The sequence below is a fragment of the Taurulus bubalis genome, assembly GCF_910589615.1.
Source record: "Taurulus bubalis genome assembly, chromosome: 3".
Classification (NCBI taxonomy): domain Eukaryota; kingdom Metazoa; phylum Chordata; class Actinopteri; order Perciformes; family Cottidae; genus Taurulus; species Taurulus bubalis.
Genome location: NC_136591.1, coordinates 16,416,265 through 16,430,226, shown reverse-complemented (window position 1 = coordinate 16,430,226; position 13,962 = coordinate 16,416,265). Strand labels below are relative to the sequence as shown.

At 40.7% G+C, this 13,962-nt stretch overlaps 1 protein-coding gene across 1 annotated transcript in view; it reads left to right on the top strand.

Moving 5' to 3' along the window:
- Positions 1 to 13,962, top strand: part of ank2b (ankyrin 2b, neuronal) — a gene marked incomplete at both ends in the record, with an annotated part of 80,057 nt that overhangs the window by 32,214 nt on the left and 33,881 nt on the right. The window contains 14 exons of the mRNA XM_079215674.1: positions 1,372 to 1,470; positions 1,942 to 2,040; positions 2,890 to 3,087; positions 3,532 to 3,630; positions 3,747 to 3,845; positions 4,319 to 4,417; positions 4,549 to 4,647; positions 5,294 to 5,366; positions 6,856 to 6,909; positions 8,749 to 8,890; positions 9,300 to 9,311; positions 10,102 to 10,189; positions 10,648 to 10,751; positions 12,608 to 12,646. Of these exons, the coding sequence (XP_079071800.1) occupies positions 1,372 to 1,470; positions 1,942 to 2,040; positions 2,890 to 3,087; positions 3,532 to 3,630; positions 3,747 to 3,845; positions 4,319 to 4,417; positions 4,549 to 4,647; positions 5,294 to 5,366; positions 6,856 to 6,909; positions 8,749 to 8,890; positions 9,300 to 9,311; positions 10,102 to 10,189; positions 10,648 to 10,751; positions 12,608 to 12,646 (1,304 nt within the window). The remainder of the gene's footprint in view (positions 1 to 1,371; positions 1,471 to 1,941; positions 2,041 to 2,889; positions 3,088 to 3,531; positions 3,631 to 3,746; positions 3,846 to 4,318; positions 4,418 to 4,548; positions 4,648 to 5,293; positions 5,367 to 6,855; positions 6,910 to 8,748; positions 8,891 to 9,299; positions 9,312 to 10,101; positions 10,190 to 10,647; positions 10,752 to 12,607; positions 12,647 to 13,962) is intronic.

The window sequence follows — 13,962 nt, the reverse complement described above, 5'->3', positions numbered from 1 at the left end:
AATGATGGCTGATGTGTTCACAAGAACAAAGGCGTATAGACACATCCACTTCAGGATAGATCTTAATATCTTAGCAGGTTTGAACAAATGTGCAACACCTGTTACTCATAATAGCAGATGTACAGCTGGAGGAACAGCAGAGAGGCTCAGTGTTACTGTTTGTGCAGGTCTCTGTCTGACCCACTTCAGGTGAACGCAGTCAAGTGATTCATCATCCTCACTGTGGAGGTGTTCACCAGAGGAGGCTGCTCAGGCTCTTTGCATCTAGTCTAGGACAGATTAGTCCTTAATGTATTCATACGGCATAAGGGCGAGACAAAGCTGGTGCAGCGTGTTCGTCAGGGTTCAGTGGTTCTCCTCTCTCCCTCTCTTGATGTCTCTCTTGTTGGTTCCCCTCTGGGGAGGAAGGGTGTGGCTGTCGCTTTGGAAACCAAATCAGAGAAAAGTTGTTTTCATGCGAGCATAACGCTGTCGTTCAATTCAAGCGTTGTCATAATAGTCCTTATCCTTGATTTGCTTGGTGTTTTTTCTACGCCTCAATTTAAGGAAGCCTTATCCTCTTTCCTGCGTCCACACATCAGATATAATCCGGGGTTTGACAAACAAAGGATTGTTCCATCCATGGGCAGGGCTTGGTCATAAACACACTGATCATGTGCTTTCTGTCAGCCTCGGACGAGCCATAACATATAGTTAAAGGGCCCCCTCTGCTGGTCTTATTGGGAAAGGATTCTATTTCATATTTTGATATTTTTGGTTTCAGGTTACCGAGCGTTGCATCAGAATGTCAGTCAGCTGGGAGTTCTTTCTATTGTTTCATGTCACTCACCTATTGTCCGGAAACTAAACTAAGATGAGGAATTAAAAGGGTTTGATAGGTAATCACAAAATCGTGATGATTTCCAGTGAGAGATAATTACCGTCGGTAATTTCCCGACGCGAGGCACCCTGTTTTCAACCAGCCTGGTCAGTAAATCAGAGACTCTCTCTCTCTCTCTCTCTCTCTCTCTCGTGTGTGTGTGTTTGTGTCTCTATCGTGTGTGTATGTTCTCTATCGCTGAAATACGGGACTATTTTCTCTATTGCTGAAATGCGATACACAACGTTTGGTGGCTACAACTATTTTGTGCTGAACGACGGGCTTACAGTTCAAGGGTTCAACACCCTTGAACTGTACATTATTGAAGATACAGGACTGCCTCGAGTACCTTATTGCTTAATTATGGATATAAGTAGGAAATAATTATACAATAATAACAAATTTGTAAGACTAAGTTTGGTTTGAAAAAATAATATTTATGTCGAGCATATTTAAGTTGACCTTTATTTGCTGTCTTGAAACCCATTCCGTGGTCCGTCTGTCCTCCACAGAAAGGCTTTACTCCCCTGCATGTGGCCTCCAAGTACGGAAGCCTGGATGTGGCCAAACTTCTGCTGCAGCGTCAAGCTCTACCAGATTTAGCTGGAAAGGTAAGCATTCAAAATAAAAGCTCTCTTAATCTTTATAGATTTTGGAGTACAATGATATGTTGTTTATGATGTAAAATATAAATATCTAATATATAAAATATAAAATCATGTCCACTCTCTAAATGTTTTGGTGAACCCTTTACATGTAAATGTCAAATTTAATTTAATTTCTTTTTAAAACGTGTGTTGCCATTTTTCTGTAATGAGGTTAAGTTGACCACAAGAGCAGCGGGAAGCCGAGTTTCAATAAAAACATCCCCTCATTTGGAAGCCTGTTTACATCAAAATGCCTTTTTTTATTTTGAATATGTTCTCTACGTCATAGTGTGTGTGTGTGTGTGTGTGTGTGTGTGTGTGTGTGTGTGTGTGTGTGAGTGTGTGTGTGTGTGTGTGTGTGTGTGTGTGTGTGTGTGTGTGGTGTGCGTGTGTGTGTGCTGCACTAACTGCTGTCTAAACCTTGTGCCCTCACAGAATGGCCTCACCCCGCTTCATGTCGCAGCACACTACGATAACCAGAAGGTGGCGCTGCTGCTTCTGGACAAAGGAGCGTCCCCCCACACCATGGCTAAGGTGAGAGCCGCCATGTACAGAGCTGAAACTGCTGAGTGGAAAGCTCTGTGTCAGGTGGTTCAGGTAGTGGACACTTTAGCCTAAAGGTAACACAGGACCACGGCGAGCTGAGGTCTGGACCTCTCTTCAAAGTACATGCAAAACAGTCATTTTATATTTGTAGTCAACGATCGTCTTATTTTTATATTTTTATTAAGACACATCAAACCTTGGGGTCTTGGAAAAGGAGGTAACATGGAATTCTTGGCCGTCATCTTAAAGCGCCACATTTAGCACGAGTGATGACAACTGAGCGAGATCCATTTCCTCAGGATGTAGTTGGAGGCCCGCTATAATCAACTGTTTCCAAGTCAATATCATGTTTATTTTGATTGCTTCATTTTACAAATATACTGTAGTTTCATTTTTGATTAGGCGTTTTTCCTGAAACAGCTGTACATTGTAGTCTTTAACCAACGTTACTCAACCAGGAGAAAATAGTGGATTTGTTAGTGACTATTTTGAGCGGAGGATTAACACACATTTGCTGCTGTGAGTATTTGGGGCAGCAGGAGGGTGTTTGTGGGATTGAGTCCAAATAAACTACAGTGTGTGTGTTCATAATGATGACGCAACATGTCCAACAGTGTGGCTCACAGGGATCTCTACGGCACAAATGAAGAAGTCCTATCAGGCTTTGATACACAGTGTTGTACATATTGTTGACAGTGAATATATAGCCAGCCTTTTCCCCTATCACAAGTCAAATCACTTGCAAAGATGTGTATCTCAGTAATGTGCTACTGCCATGCTGAAGACATACACATGTGAGTCTCCGTTACCACTGACACAGTTTCTCTCATGGACCAGAACGGCTACACTCCGCTCCACATCGCGGCGAAGAAGAACCAGATGGAGATCGCTACGGTGCTGCTGCAGTACGGCGCCGAGACCAACATCCTGACCAAGCAGGGGGTCACCCCGCTCCATCTGGCCGCCCAGGAGGGCCACGCTGACATGGCTGCCCTGCTCATGAGCAAGGAAGCCCAGGTCAACGTCCAAACTAAGGTACTGTGGAGAAACACAGCAACTCAAGACACCAGCATCACAAGTAGACCTGCTGTAAAGAGTCTTTTTTGTTCAGTATTTATTCATTTGAGGAACAACCCATTGAACAACCCATTAATCATACCACTAGTATCATTTGAGAGGCTATAAATAATTTCACCCACGTGGCAGGAGTTTTCACCTCTGCTCTTGTATTACTCTTAAAGTTATAATCGCACTTTTGAACCTTTTGGGATATCAGAGAGTCAAAGTATTTGACAGAACATTTACATACTAACATTTCGGTTTGACTTTAATCACCCGATCAATCAAACACTGAAAACTGTTTTTATGACAAAGTAACTCTTCTTCCCAGTGTCAAAGTAGCCCCATTAGCTTCTTTGACTGGGCAGAGTGGTCTGACTGTCTGTGCGACATGGTAAGTGTTGTGTGTGTTCCTCGCAGAGCGGCCTGACTGCCCTCCATCTGGCGGCCCAGGAGGACAAAGTGGCGGTTGGCCAGATCCTGTCCCAACACGGAGCCCACCTGGACCAGCAGACCAAAGTATCTACATGTTCTGTATTTGTCTGCTTATGGGATGATGTCATCCAGTCGTCTCCCATCCTGCTGATAACAGCTTCAATAACAGTATTCTTACAATGTTCCCTGTTGTTTTGCAGTTGGGATACACCCCGCTAATTGTAGCGTGTCACTATGGTAACGGCAAGATGGTCAGCTTCCTGCTTCAGAATGGAGCCAATGTCAATGCCAAAACCAAGGTACTGAAACTAAAGTAAAGCGCCCGGATACCATTTTAACATTCATTATTTTATAAATATGCACTTATAATATTCCACTATAATAGTTCTTATTCTCAATGAGTCCAAGTTTTCTCATTAAAACAAGATCTTTAAAACATAACAATATATTTTTCATGTTATTAATATCTACTGATTCAATTTTGATAAGAAACTTTTCTTATTGTAACACAAAAAAATGTAGCTTGTGAAAATATGTGAAACTTTAACTTCATTCCAACCTTTCTCGTTAAAACTAAACATATATTCTCTTCTAGTTAGAAGCCGGTAACTTACATACATATACATATATATCAGAGACACAAGTTTTTTCCGGTTCATTTTATTTCACACATAAACAATTTCATAACTGCTGCCTGAATGTTATAAGATATTTTAGAATCAAAGCAAACTTTGAATAATTAATTTATTGAACGATTTTCTTTCCTTTCCAGAATGGATACACTCCTCTTCACCAGGCAGCGCAGCAAGGAAACACACACGTCATCAACGTACTGCTGCAGAACGGTGCCAAGCCCAACGCTATCACTGTGGTATGTGAACAGCCACAAAGCGTGCACACACACACACACACACACACACACACACACACACACACACACACACACACACACAGTTAACAGTACACAGACACACAACTCATCCGCCGTGCGTTCCTGTCCAGAATGGTAACACCGCCCTGGGTATTGCTCGGAGGCTGGGCTACATCTCTGTGGTGGACACGCTGAGAGTCGTCACGGAGGAGATCATTACCACCACAACGGTACGTCCCACAACGTTATCAGCTCAAGTTCCAGGCTGTGTTGTAGAATCTGTGCCGGAATGGTAATTCCTGTTTGTGGTCCAATGTCACCCAGCAGGTGATCTAATTGGGAGGTCTTTAATGTGTCTTTTTTTTTTCGCATCTCCATTTAGAATCTTTTTTTCAACAGAATTTAAATGACTTTATTTTATGTGAAGCAGGTACAACTACAGCTTGAAAAACAGTCACTGAAATACAGTTGAAACAGTGGTCAAACATAACACAGGCTAGAGAGAGTTTCTTTTTTAACTAAATTTAGCTCAGGTTTAATCTAGATCTGTAAAAGTCTTTTGACCTTTTATATCAATGAACAGTGGTCCTTATGCTCCTGGATCCAACCGGTCTGCCAAATACATTTCTAAAGATGTGTTATTTTTATTTCCCTTTTCATTTCCATATGAATTAAAACTAAGAACTCATATTTGAAGTTACTTCATTTAGAATTACTTTACGACACCTTAAAGAGTGTCAGCTTGAAATCACTTTATTGCAGAACTGTTGTGTTACTGTCCACTGGTTTCAGCCAGGTTTGCTACCAAACAAACAGGCAACTGTGTGTATGGTGTGAAGTAGAGTTGATGGGATCCCTTTCCCCCCATGCTGCCAGACGGTGACGGAGAAACACAAGCTGAACGTGCCAGAGACTATGACCGAAGTGCTGGATGTCTCGGATGAAGAGGGTGAGTCATATTGTACATTAGAGCCTGTCTACATCAACCCGCAGTGGAGCCCCCTAAAGGAAAGATAATATAAGATATTTCTTTATTAGTCCCGCAGAGCGGAAATTGCAGGATTACAGCAGCAGATGTGTAAAGTGCACACAAGAGACAGTAAAGTAAAATAAAAAAGTTATATAAATTAACAGTAATAAAAACAGTAAAGAATCCAAAACAGAAAAATGATATATACAGACAGAATAATTGTAATAATGAAGTAATTAAAGTGTTTTGTGGTGTACTGCGACCTTAGTTGGTTGTGCAGCCTGACAGCAGCAAGAAGGAAGGACTTGTGGTACCTCTCCTTCACACACCGTGGATGAATCAGCTGGTGGCTGAAGGAGCTGTGCAGAGCTGCCAGAGTGTCCTGCATGGGGTGGGAGGTGTTGCTTATCAGGGATGACAGCTTAGCCATCATCCCCTGTCTCCCACCACCTCCACCAGGTGATAGCTTAGCATCATCCTCCTGTCTCCCACCACCTCCACAGTATCCAGAGGACACCCCAGCACACTATTGGCCTTCCTTACCAGTTTGTCCAGTCTCTTCCTGTCCGCTGTCGTGATGCTGCTGCTCCAGCAGACCACTCAATAGAAGATGGCTGATGCCACTCCTGAAGGTTCAGTTCTCTGTATTCCCTGTCATCGTCGGCCGAGATCAGGCCGACCATTGCAGACTCATCAGAAAACCTTTATATGTGGCAGTTATCAGAGTTGTATTTGAAATCCGAGGTGTATATAGTGAAGAGGAATGGTGCCAGAACGGTTCCTTGTGTGGATCCCTCCGTGGGATTCTGACCATGTGTCCAAGAACAATGTGATGAGTCAGTGAACTACATCTGTTGGTCCCACAACAAAGATCTGTTTCTGTGCTTGACTTTGTGGTTAAAGCTAACTGGTCAGTGCTTGACGTCCCTGCTAGTGAATATGCTTGCATTACTGGAAGTAGGGAACTTTATACATCTGTAAAATGACCAATGACCTCTTTTCATTGATTCATTGGTCACATTTCCCAGTCTGAATCTTTCCCAGTAAATATTGGATTCGTCAGCTTGCCATGATAGGAACTCCAAATACACTTTATTGTTACTCCATGTCTGAAAGATGTGTTAATGGGTTATTGTTTGTTAATGCTGACATGTTAGCCATTACAACTTCATATAGTGTTAATGCATCAAATATTGTGTTTACAGCCTGTTCTACTCCCTCCAAGTGGGCCGCACATGCAGACTGAGTAACAAGACATTTCACTGTTATACATTCATTTCATATATTCAGGAAATTGGTCAAGACTGAATATTTGATATTGACATCAGTATCAGACTTAAACAATCTACAGTACATTTAGCTCAATTTTAATTCAAGCGCAAATTGTGTTGTGCATTTCAGTTCAGAGGTCTTTTCTGACATTATCAGATTTCAGCAGGTTTTGAGTGACTGTGCTATCAACCTACAGCCTTGAAAACCATTGATGATGATGTTATGTCAGACGACCCCTTGGACGAGGAAGGTACTCAGCCTGGTGCTTTGTGTGAGGAGTGGAGCAGTGTGTAATGCATGGAGAACGAGCCTGTACCACTTGCTGTCAGGTTAAATGCTACAATACGAACTGTAGTGTGGTCTGTGGACACTATGAGGGTCTTCTTATTAGAAGGCTCAAAGCATCATGATTGTCACTTATCTGCTTTCTCTCTGCTATTGCAATCAGGACATGGATAGGCTAATGAGCATAAAGCCACTGGGAACAGCGAGTCTGATTCTGTGAAACATGAAAAAATATTCCTACCAGCACCTACAAATCTAACTGCTAAACATGTTGCATCTTGATGTCATTTAAACATACATCCATTAGAGACACCTGCTAATGGTAAACTATAGAGGGTCACAGGGATCCGTAGTCGATCCCAGCTGACATTGGGCTGGACAAGTTGCCAGACAACCATTCCCACCAACAGGCAGTTCCTTTTAGGTACACCATTTAACCTGCATGTGTTTGAACTGTGGGGGCTCAGTGGTTAGCATGCCCGTCTTTCAATCGGTGGTTCGAGCCCCGGCACACTTAACCCCGAATTGCTCCCCATTGCTGTGTCTACGGTATATAGAAAAGAAATACAAATGTAAGTCGCTTTGGATAAAAGCGTCAGCTAAATGAAATGTAATGTAATGGACTGTGGGAGGAAGCCTGAGCACCCAGAGAAAAACCCACAACACAGGCCCGTATTTAAAATAGAAATGTAAAAACAGGGGAGTTAGTTCATGATGGTACATATAGTCCTCTGGTCTTAATGCTATGCTAGGCGTGTTGCCTGGCAACTCCAGCACCGCACATAATGTACACATATGAAAGTGGTATCTATTTTTTGTATCCCTTTCTGGACGAAAGCAAATCAACTTTATTTTAAAATATGTTTCTTCAGAATCGGACCACATGTTGTTTTTCTAGTTGGTATTTTCAGAGTTCAGAGAAAATTAGACTGAAAATACTTTCCCCAAAGAGTTGTCACTTCAAAGCTTATATCCAAGCCCACAATAAGACATTAGGAAATACTGACTCCCTGGAGTGCTGCTGAAACAATACCCACCTCAGCACAAGCTTTTGCTTCTCATGTGGGTGTTAGCATTAGTATTACTATTTATTTGATGTAATTGCCCAAAGATGCTTTTTGTTGGTGTAGATTCAGGGCAGCATTGGAATAAGAGTGACTATAGGAATAATTAGTGGGCTGTATGTTTTTTAGTAAGGAGTAGGGAAACTCACTTAATGCCTGAAATGCCTTCAACTAAACATGAACATGATAACTCATAGAATTGTATTTTTCCATTTGAAATGTGCTTTATCTCCATCTTAAACTCTGCCTTTTCCATGTAGCCAATATACTAATGGCAACAGAACATCTCTGTATAACGACAGTACATTTTTAACGCCAGGGTCACCTGCCATTTGAGTGAGATGTCTGACTCAGCTGAACCCTGTCCCTGATTCTCAACATAAAAACCTTTAATTGTCAACAGGCCCAGTAGCCATGATTACTGCAAAATGGCATGTGTTTCAAGGTATCTATGAAATCCAGCACCCTTTTAATTTGGCTGAGATTTCTAAGTGAGTTAAGAAGGAAAAAATCATACATCTCACATTTTGGTGCCAAGTCAGGTTTTGAAAAAATAAAAGGCGACAAGGATGAATTTATCAAATATAATAATTAGTTTAATAAAGAATAATAATGACAAACTGCTATTGAATGCCTATGTTCATGTCACTCAATGATAACTGGACCCAAACACCTGGAGTGTTTCTTTAATCAGTTTGTTTTGTTTTCATTCACCTCCCCGTCCTCTTTTCTCTCCCAAGGTGATGACACGATGACCGGTGACGGAGGGGAGTATCTGAGGGCCGAGGACCTCAGGGAGCTGGGAGATGACTCCCTACCAGGACAGTATCTGGACGGAATGAACTACCTCCGCTTCAGCCTGGAGGGGGGACGCACTGACAGGTACATCACACTCTGTCACATGTTTAACTTAATCAACAAGTTGACTGGCGCTCAGGGGTGAACCAACTGACTAAAACTATGCCTGCAAGTGAGGAATTCATTTTCGCATGGGTTGCACCTAACCCAGCAAATGTTCATGAAGCAGGCGCTTGTTCCTTGTGTTTCGAACAGTTTTTTAAAGCAGTACGGTAAATGAAGCTGTTGTTGTTTCTATCATTTATATAAAATGTAAAACTCTGATCTAGTTCTTTTTTAATCTAATTTGATATTTTCTGTGTATGGTTGTTCAAACTTTATCATCAACATTCCTCTTGTGGACAAAAAGTCACTAACCACCTGTATGTGTATGTGTTTTGAAACCTCTCCTGCTCATACTTCATCGTTGGTCTTCCTTGTCATGCCTTCATAGTCGAATGCAAAGGTATGTGCTGACGCTGGCCTTTTACGTCTTCATCACTGCTGAAATAGCCAGTTTAAGTGTCTTTTTTTAGCTGAGTATTGCATTTGTTTTTGAAGTGAGTGAAATTAGATATTTATTTAAATCACAACTTTGAGTTTTGTAAGTGTTGGTTTTGTCCTTCAGTCAGTGGACCGGCGGTTGGAACCCCGGCTTCGCTAGTCCACGTCAATGTGTCGTTGGGCAAACATACCCATCAGCTTCAGCTATAGTTTATGTTTACTGATCATTTGCAAACGTTAGCAGGCTAACAAACTAAAATGGTAAACATTATAGCTGCTTAAAATCAGCTATTAGCATTAACAGTGTGAGCATATTAGCACGCTTGTGTTTAGGTTTGTTTCAGGGACTATTGTACAACCTTACAGTAGTAACCTAACCTCACCTTCTAGTGTGGCTTTAGACTCTTTAAGCTAGTCAAATGTAAACCGGGCGTGAGACAATGCTAGCCTAGATGCTGTTAATATTCCTATTTTGTTTTTGTTTATGTGAAGACAACACTAATGCAAAACATTGTTGTTGTTTTACTATCAACATTTACAGTCCATTCAAAGTATTTTTCCTAAATTACATTCATACAAGTCTGCTCCGTGGTCGAAAGTGAACTTACTCTTGTCCACATCAACAAAAACCCTTTGTTTGTGGGATTTACTAAAAGTGTAATTTCCCTGTAGTTCTCATTAATTTCCCACCTGCTATTGTCCTGACCACTGGGCTTCACTGGCTTTAATGCTTTTCTTCTTCTCTGCTATAGTTCAGACAGGTCCTTCACACCCACCCACCACAGCTACTACTCCCCTAAACACGAAGGCCTCATGGATGAGATGCTCACTGGTCACCAGGTAAAGAACATGTTCAATTAGAGTCACAGCTATTGAAGAGGAAATACATAGTTTTGTATGACATAGTCATAGTTTTGTGTGCTTTGTAATATTTTATTTACACAAGCACTATACTTAAGCACTATACTATACTCCACTAGAGTTCAGATGGAAATATATACTTTATAATATACAACATTTATCTAAACGTAATAGTTACTACTTTATCTGAAGATAAAGATTTTACATAGAAAAAAAAAAATACAACACAATAACACATACAACCGGTCTCATGATCCTCCTGGCAGAGTTAATTACTCAATGTTGATTAGAGTTTAAGGGGACATTTGGTGATTTATTATTGAACTTCAATGAATGGCAAGAAAAGTAAAATAATATATGTATTATCTTCAGTTCACATTGCTATATACAATAATGTATGCTCTATATCAAATAAGAGGTTCTTTGTTGGATTTCAGGTCTCGTCCCTTGCCAGGGACTGTGAGAGGGATTCGTATCGTCTGAGTTGGGGCACCGAGAACTTGGACAATGTGGCTTTATCCTCCAGCCCCATTCACTCTGGGTAGGTACTTATTATATCATAAACAATACACATTTGATACTTTTATCAAATTGAACACAAATGTGGTAAGATTTTGAATTATTTTTTGGGAAAATACAATTAAACTAATCCAAATCCCATCTCAAAATCAAGAAGATTGTGAACAAATTTCTGTGGGCTCAAAATTGGCTTTTAAAAAAAAAGTTGTATGGCTTGTAAAACATATAAATGCATAGATGTTTTGTTCTTCTTTCCCAATGCATTCAGTCACAAATGTTACCGGGTCATAACACTTGGGTCCATTGAGAAGTTCATCCCAGACCACAGGCTACTTGGCAATGTGTGAATTGGGTTGTGAAACGTGGCCTCACTCAATCATTGAGCACCAGTCTGAGTCTTCTGGGGTTTACACAAATATATCTTCTTGATAACCAGAGTGAAATAATATCCAAACTAAATAGTATTTTGGGAAATAGACTTATTTGCATTCTTTCTGAGAAGGACATGCAAAGACTGATATAAATCTCATGTCTGTCTGTTTGCAAAGTAAGCAGAAGTCAGGATGTGGTTAGCTTGGCTTAGCTTAGCATAAAGACAGGGTCAAACAACTGGCCTGGCTCTGTTTAACGTTCAAATACACACCATCACCTGTTAGCGTGTATAAATTGGATGCCTGATGGAACCTCTGGAAGAATTCAGCTGAGCAACTTCTCTCGTTCTGGTAGATTTATTTTCTCTGATCACAAGCAAAGTATCAAGCGCTGCAATTGTAAGAGCAGGGAGTGGTCCAGTCAATACGCAGGTTGAGAGTGGACAACTCCCCAACAATCGGAAGTTCGGTCCTTTCATGCACAGGTTCCGTCATAGGTTCCATCGCATCGTCCTAACATCTAATTGGCTCTAACCTGTCAAGGAGGAGGAGAATCCCATGTTCTCACCTTTTCTCCTCACAAGACTGGGGCGTGCAATGCCAGTCTGCTTCTCTAATGAAAATATACTGATACCATGCGTGGATGTTGTAGTGCAAACTGTGTATCTACCCTTGAGATAGGGACATTTCTCAGAGACATTTCCCACAGACAACTACCGCTTCATTATTTGTTATTCTGACCTCGTATATATACGATGTATATTATCACACCGCTAAAGGTCAGAAATTAAAGTCTGGCATTTTGTTTGTTAAATCTATACACAAACAGAAATGTAAAAAACACAGTTCGTGGATACTTGCTCAAACGGTTTCTTGTTGAGCAAGAGCCAGACCCGGTGATTGTACGCAGCTTCACAGAGTCGTCCTTTTTTCAGTGAGGTTGCCAGATTTGGTTCCATTGTGCCTGTAAAGACACCTGAGTATCCCATATTCACCAACAATGTCTGGCAACCTGCAGTAGAGCCGGAGATGCTAGGCGGATGGATATACTGTCAAGAAATAAAGGTGCTATACAAATCAAGTTATTATTATTATTATTATTATTATTATTATTATTCATGCTAAAATAGATTAGCAATTTCCTGACTACAGCTTTATACTTAACACACAGACATGAGATTGTGTTGAACTATATTCCTTTATGCAATAAAGGGAAGCATAGGATATTGTCCATTTTACAAAATTTACATTACAGAAGTTATATCATTTTTTGCAATTATGTTTTTCTGATTCTGCCTAAACATATTTTGTGAACATACTGTACATTATGCACTACTCTGCTACAGTATATAGGCAGTATTGAAATGTAAGTGATCATGTTGGCGCTTGTTGAATGTGTTTTAAAGATCTACAGTATGTAACTACTCTTTTTCCTTATTCTGAATGGCTCTTGTCCGCACTGCTTGACTTTTAAATCCTTTCTGTCTGATGTGGTTGTTGTTTTTAGCCATTCTTCTCCGTGCCATGATCATGGAGACCACAGCAGGTGACCTTCTGCACCTTGGATAATTAATTAATTCTCCTCCTCATCGTCATCATGCTCTTCCTCCCCTCACAGTGTGCTCTCCTGGTGGAGAGGTGTATGTGTCACTGTCCTCAACAAACATTGCCTCATAAACTTGGTTGTGGGTTTATGATGTGTCAAATCATTTTATTCTGACTTAAATTTGCCACACTCTGAGTTCAAGAGTTAATGTCCCCACATGGACAGATCATGTGATTCAGAAAGTTCAGGAAAACAAACCTTTAATTGTGGACATCTGGACAAATAGAGGCAGTACAAGTTGAGGACATGTTTGTGTATTTCATACAATGTCTTGTTTATTGTGCATTTCCACTAACATACCCACCAACCTCAGAGTTAGTATTATTATATGAGATAAGTATTAGTGTGTACTTCATTCAGTAAAATGGGCTTGGAACTCCTGAAGCAGAAAAATATTGATATACTTACTGTCCATCAAACAGAAAAGCTTCATTTTCGATGATCTTGTTCAGCTCCGTGAGGTACTCCGAGGCGATATCCACACACAGAAGCCAGAAGAAGGGAAAAAAAGCATCCCCCTCTCCCTGTTTATTGATAGGATTTAGTATCATTTAATTATTAGTTAGTGGTTGTTTTGAAAAGTCAGTGTGCTAGTACCTGTACTTTGGAAGTTTTTACAATTTCTTTACACAGGTTTGGATATTCTATGTCACAATAATAAACTGACACAGTTAATGCAGTCGCAAATAACCATTTACAAAACCCACAGTGCAACATTGTATCAGCCCACCTTGCATAAATGACATCACCAGCTTACCCGCAAAATAGAGAAATATCATTTTCGGTATACATTTACTACACAGGGTTTTCTGCTTCCATCTTGTACACGGAGATTCTCATGATCTCTCGTATTCACACATTTAATTAAACCACTGAAGTACTTTCAGGAGTGGAGGACATACATCTTTGTCTTCTAACAGTTTACTGGGCGTGAATTTAATAATACATGTTTTTATGTCTTTGTGTGCTTGTTAAACACTGTGTTGTTGGTTTGAGCAATGGCCCGGGTAATGATCAAATTGTATTGTCACTTCATCACACCATACTCCTGCTCATTGCGATGTCTGATTCATGTACATTCCAGTATTTGCGATTTGCATGAGGAGCGAGGTCAAAGAGTCTCAAGCTCTGAATTCAAAACGTGTGATGCAACTTGTGATGCGACCAGATTCCCAGAGAGGGAGCCGTTGATCTAATGACCATTAGGTGTTGAGAAAAGAGACACCAAAGCCAGTGAAATGACCCCGCTGTCTGCA